Genomic DNA, 6,143 nt, shown 5'->3' with positions numbered 1-6,143 from the left:
GAAGCTGATTCTTCATCAGAGTCTGAGAGCGATGAAGGGGACGGTGATCGTTTGCCGAGAAAGACTAAGAAGCAGACATTGAGTCCGGCACATGCTCGTGAAGTTGGTAGGAAAGCTCAAGTGTGTTTATTACCGTATATGTTCGCAATCATTAAATAAAGTAGCACCACCACATATGAACTAAGTAGGGTTTTTTACTTGGTATCGTAGGCATTGGTGACCAGCATTCTTCCAGTAGATCCTGCAAGGAGTGGCGTGGACTGTTTGGTTAATTGGTCAGACGATCACTACAAAAAAGGTGGATATTGTGACTAATTTTTGTGTCAAAATAATTTGTCACAATATTGTGACTAATTGTTAGCTAACTTGTGACCAAGTTATTACGTTACAAAATGGTAACTATTTGGTCATAATATTGTAACTGAATGTTAAATAACAAAATAATGTCACAAATGATGACGAATTAGAGACAAAAATTTGTCATAAATATTTCTATAAATTATGCGATCAAAATTCTATTAGTCTTATGATTTCAATGCCTAAAATTATGCCATCAATGTAACTGTTATGAAAAATCATATAATTTTTACATGTGATGAAATTAAGCTAGCTAGAGATGATGTTCCAATTATCTGAGATATATTGAGTTTCTATCCGTTTTATAGAGTACTCGAAGTTGTATAGTTGTATGTTGCATTTGAATAGTGATGGATTGCAACAAGGGTTATATCGTTAGTTGGCTTGAAAAAAAACTAACACTCATCTATTGGACAGCCATTATAACTCGTCATGCTTATATACTTTGATAAGCTGTTGTTTGAGACATTGGTAGTAATTACAGTCAAGGCTTTATGCTTCATAAGCTTGTTTGAGCTGCTACTTAAGTAATAATTTCATTTCATTATAACTCGTCATGCTTATATACTTTGATAAGCTGTTGTTTGAGACATTGGTAGTAATTACAGTCAAGGCTTTATGCTTCATAAGCTTGTTCGTGATTCAAGATGACTTGTCGAACTTTTTTTTTATAAGAATCATGAGTTCTGAAGAATCTTTCCATATTTTATAATATCTAAGTAGCTTTTGATACAATATACTCGTTTATGGACCATACTCATTTAAGTAAAAAGATATTTGTTACTTTTTGTCATTATCTATGATTTATTTAAGCTACATACTTTTCTTATTTCTATTAAGTAAATATTTTTTGTTAAATAACCAGACGTCTTAAAATTAGATAGTGGGGTTTCTAAATTTTTAATCAAGCCGCCTTAAATTTTGTAAGTGGAGCCGTGGAGGCATAAAATTTTAATTATACCGCTTCAAGTGTTGCCAAAATTTCACGAACCCATTAAAACTCACAAAAGATTATCTTTCTAGGTATCTCTTTTATTTGTTGCTCTCTCGGTCCCTCCGTTGTCTTCCTTATTCCAACGGTTGGTTTGCCTTCCACAGTAAAAAGGTGATTTCTACTTGAATCTGGATTTGGATTTGGATTGCTAAAACTGTATCAAAGTTTTGATTCATGATTTTGCTAACCTAAACGTAATTGTTCGTATCCATCACCACGCTTTTGTAATGAAACTCACATATTATGGCCTTAGCTTTATTTTAAGGCCGAGTAAGTTATATTCATGATTACATTATATCTTATTTGATCAATTGTTTTCCTAGATGGCTTCACTAATAATAGGTGGGCGCTCCTATGGGAGATCATCAAATCATCGATTTGGTAGTGGTTCACAAGAACCCCTTTCCCCTGCTCTGTCGCCTACACCTGTTGCAAATTCCGAACCAAGTGTACATATGGAAGATTCATATGTAGTTCGTACATCTTTGCCCATGCTCCATCATTCTCGAAAGAATGGATCTAAATGGTACTGTCCAATTACCATTTGTCTCACACTTATAATTCATTACTAATTTTATTTCAATGGAACAGGTTTAAACACAACACTGAAGTGTCAACTGCAATCAGAAAGATCATTCAAAGTTGTTTTAAAGGACCATGGTACTCTTGGAAAAAAGTGCCGCCTTATTATAAACGAACATGGTTTTCAATGTTTAAGGTATGTTTTATTTTATGTTTCTTATCTAATTATGTAATGGTTTTATAAGTAATTCATGTTGTTTGCTATACTATTTTTCAGAAAAAGTTCAATTGGGATGCTTCGATCAACTATTCAGTTGAAAAGGAGTTTAAGAAACTTGCTGCCTATCGCCTCAAAGGAATGGTAAGTGTTGCAAAGAAAGGAGGAGTAAAACCTGACTGGATTTTGTCTGACTATTGGACCATTATGCAAGATTATTGGGCAACACCGAAGGCCAAAAAAACAAGTGCTAGTGCACGTGCTTCTCGATTGTCTGATCGCAATGGCTTAGGTCCGCATCGACATAGAGCGGGTTCATGTTCCTATGCCAAAGTTCAAGATGTGCTGGTAAGGTTTATATTTCCATTCTTAGTTTTTGATCACTTGTATCATTTCTTTTCTAATTCTGTAATTGTTTAAAGGAAGCAAACAACGAAGACTACTCTTTTATTGCTGTGATGAAAAAAACTCATCAAAGACCTGACGGAACATACGTTGATGAGCGTGCTCGCTTGGTTGCAGAAACTTATGAGAAGCACGTGGAAGAACGTTTGGGACAGCTCGAATCTTCTGGTCTAGATAATGTAACACTTGAGAATCTTGACCAGTGTGAAAAAAATGAAATTTATGTCAGGGTAATATTCTAAACTCTTATACTGTTACAATTTTAAAATCATGTTTTGTGATGTTTATTAATACTAAATATTTACACTTAGTTACATTGTTGATTATTTCTCTTATTTTTCCTTAGTGTGAAGCAGTACATAACTGGCTTATGGTTATAAAATAGCGTCAAACTAGTCACTGTTGTTGTGGCTTTTTTCTTTTTTACGAACCACACATGCATTTCTTGTGATGTTTATAGTGGTAAACAGTAGTATTTATTTATTGTAGTTACAGTTTTTGTAGTGCTTTTGTTTTTGTTCTCATGTTTTTACATTTCTATTAGGCTGCTGGAATGTCTAAACTGGGACGTGTCTTTGGACTTGGAGCATTACACAGTAAGATTTTACCAGCTTGTGATGTTTCGTCGACTGCACCCGAAGCTTCTGAAGAAGTTGAAATGATAACACAAAGATTGCAAGAGGTGGAAGCAGAACTAAAACAGAGCCGTGAAGAGAATCTGCAGTTTCAGAAAAGACTTGAGAATATGGAGACTCTGGTTCAGTCTATCACAAATCTAAGTGTCTAGACTTGGATCCACCTCCAGAAATTTCCACTTTCCATGAAGCTTACGTTCACCCCATGTTTTTAATATCTTTTATTATGTATTTCGTTAAGACTATTTCATGTTATTATCTTTGTGAACCTATCTTTGTTATTTGATTTGGATGTTAACTTTTATTTGGTATATTAATGGTAACGTTTTTAGTGTTCACCATAATATTATATATAATATTTATATATTTAAAACTGATGTTGTAAATGTGACTAATCTTTTCACTCTGTTAGTCATGATATGTTACATAGATTAGTAACAATAAAACGTCACAAATTAAAAGAGTTTGTGACAATTTCATTACCTTCTTTCCGTAGCTAACTGTGACGAATAAGCGACATAATCTTGGTCAGAATATGTTACATAATTGGTAACAACTTGTGACGATTCTGTGGCTTAACTTTGGTCACAGTTTGCAACGTATATATGACAATTTAATTTGTAACAAATTGTGTCTTTTTTTGTGACTTTGATATTTTGTCACAATTGGTGACAAATTTGTTACTGCGGTTAATGGTCACTAAAATTGTGACGATTTTGACACGTAAACTGAATTGTGACCATTTTATTGTGACTTTTCATAATTTGTCACACATCGGTCACAATAGAAAATTTGTGACGAAAAAAAGATATATTGTGACAAATATTGTGGTAGCAATATTCATATTTTCTTGTAGTGGATGGTGTTGATGTCAAGGTTGACAACTTGGTTAATCTTATTTCAAATAACGTTGTTATCCGTAAGCAGATGCTTAGAGGTGGGGTGAGTAAAGTGGATGTAGAGAAGATGCGTGAGAAGGTTAAAGAAGGAGGAAAAAGAAACGAAGGTAGACATAAGCCGAATGAGGCACCTATAGACCTCAGCGAGGAATCGAAAATCAAAGCTCTTGTTGACTCCATTGTCGGACCTGAGATTCATCGACTGGAGGGAAAAATTTCTGCTGCTGTTGCGTCCGTGAAGGAGGTGTCTTCCAATGCTCTCGCTTATCATGCTTCTGTTGTTGGTAGTGTGGATACAATTCTGCAGAATTTTAAGAGGGAAATGCTTTCGTACTTTTCTAAAGCTAATACTCAGCGAGCAGTCGAAGCTCCAGACGCCATACCAGTCACTAATGAAGTGGGAAATAAAGAAGTCTCTCAGAATAATACTCCGGCACAACTCGCCCATGAGGTGGAAAGAATAGATGTCGGTCTAAATACAACTCCTGGACCAGTCATAGGTGTAGTGGAAAGTAGAGTTCTCCCTGAAAATATTCTCCCTGAAATGCGTGATAGCAATGACCAGATTATTGATAATGTGTTGGAAAATCTTAGTAACTACTCAACTCCACCTAGGTCAGCGAAACGGTGCCAAGTAAGTCCCTCACATCTTGTAAGTGTACATTTATAGATAGTATAAAAAATTTGAAAAGCAGACGTTTAATTCCTACAGAAGATTTCTGGAAACCTTGTAAATAGTTATGTTATCCGGTTTAGGATAATGACATCCAGATATGTATTGCAACAATGTTCTACTGTCCTCCAAAGTTGCGTCTTTTAGTAACAAATAATTGTGAAATTTTTTTTGTTATGCTTTATATTGTTATTTTAAGTACGAAAAAACTTCTTTTAAGTTAGATGATTTCATGTCAGGGATCTGAGGTGGAGTCCCATAGGCAGCGATCCCCATTATCTGCTGGTTGTCCTCGTGAAGATAGTAAAGGGCAAAATGAAACATCCATTCTTCATTCAAAGAAGCATATGTCCGCGAAACAGCTTTCAAAGGAACTATCCGAAGTAAAGTTTATGTTTCCTATATTGTTACAATTCAACAAATAGGTTTACCATATAAGTAATGTGTACTTATGTTTCCCTCCAGCGACATGTGAAGCTTTTGAAAGTGTAAAAGCAAATTTAAATTATAGGCATTTAATAATTTGCCATTTTGAAATTGTTTTTGACCTGTAGGGATCTGCGACCTACCATACCTCCTTCGCTCGCAAGGTCCGTTCGGCTGGGTGCGCTGACGGTGGTACAAGTCAGCATGCATCTGTCTGTGGTCGCAGCCAGACGCCGCAATAGGGAGGAGTAAATGTAACCAATTTTTAAAATTCTTTTCTTGTTTACTATGTAAGCTATTTTTACGAAAGCCAAAGATGTTAAATGTGAATAGGCGGTCGACGTATTCCTTCAACCTGAGATTCCTTCTTTCTCACTTGGCTTAACTCAGAAGCTTGGAGCCGAACGGCGGCAGGAAGCTGGCGAAATGGGAGATAGTAAAAATATCTCCGTTGAAGAACCTATCGAAGCAGAGGTTGGCGATAATGAAGATACTCTGAGTTGCCATAAAAGCAAGCGCATGCGGCATGTTCCTCCGCAACTTATCAATGACTACCAGTGTGGCACTCCCATTGTTAATAGGGCTCGTGAAGGAAAACTTTTTAGGATGATTGGGTATGCCTATTCTGGGATTCGTGATAAGTACCTGCGTCTGAAGCTCCTACTTAAGAAATAGTGGTATTTTACACAATTCTTTTCATTATTTTGAAGAATAATATATTTGATTGTTTCTCTCATGACATATACCAGCTTAGCGACTCTACATTCTCATAGTTTTGTATTTCGTTCCAGTGTTATTAATGTTGGGGGCTTGTCAGTAACCGGCAAGGACGTGGTCGATATCGGAGAGAGGAACAGATTTCTTCCTGGCCGAGTATGTTACGCGTAATTGAGTATGTTATCCGTTCTATTTGTATCCTCACTGGTCCTTAGCTTTCTTTATTCAGGTCATAGATATACTTACAAGGCTTGTTGCATTCAACGTGAACAATCAAGCGTTGGGTCGGACCGATAAC

At 36.0% G+C, this 6,143-nt stretch overlaps 2 protein-coding genes across 2 annotated transcripts; both read left to right on the top strand.

The window, feature by feature from the left end:
• Positions 1 to 1,368: 1,368 nt before the first annotated feature.
• LOC106325712 lies at positions 1,369 to 3,326 on the top strand. The gene is made up of 6 exons (XM_013763770.1): positions 1,369 to 1,462; positions 1,675 to 1,877; positions 1,943 to 2,069; positions 2,151 to 2,438; positions 2,513 to 2,725; positions 3,040 to 3,326. Exons 2-6 carry the CDS (start codon positions 1,675 to 1,677, stop codon positions 3,280 to 3,282), a joined length of 1,074 nt encoding a protein of 357 aa, XP_013619224.1. The 5' UTR covers positions 1,369 to 1,462; the 3' UTR covers positions 3,283 to 3,326.
• Positions 3,327 to 3,994: 668 nt separating this feature from the next.
• On the top strand, positions 3,995 to 5,380 carry LOC106325713. The gene is made up of 3 exons (XM_013763771.1): positions 3,995 to 4,663; positions 4,942 to 5,085; positions 5,257 to 5,380. The coding sequence occupies exons 1-3, from the start codon at positions 4,587 to 4,589 to the stop codon at positions 5,378 to 5,380; spliced, it is 345 nt and encodes a 114-aa protein (XP_013619225.1). The 5' UTR covers positions 3,995 to 4,586.
• Positions 5,381 to 6,143: the final 763 nt, after the last annotated feature.

This window comes from Brassica oleracea, chromosome C2 (genome assembly GCF_000695525.1).
Source record: "Brassica oleracea var. oleracea cultivar TO1000 chromosome C2, BOL, whole genome shotgun sequence".
NCBI lineage: Eukaryota > Viridiplantae > Streptophyta > Magnoliopsida > Brassicales > Brassicaceae > Brassica > Brassica oleracea.
This window is presented reverse-complemented; position numbering and strand designations above follow the sequence as displayed.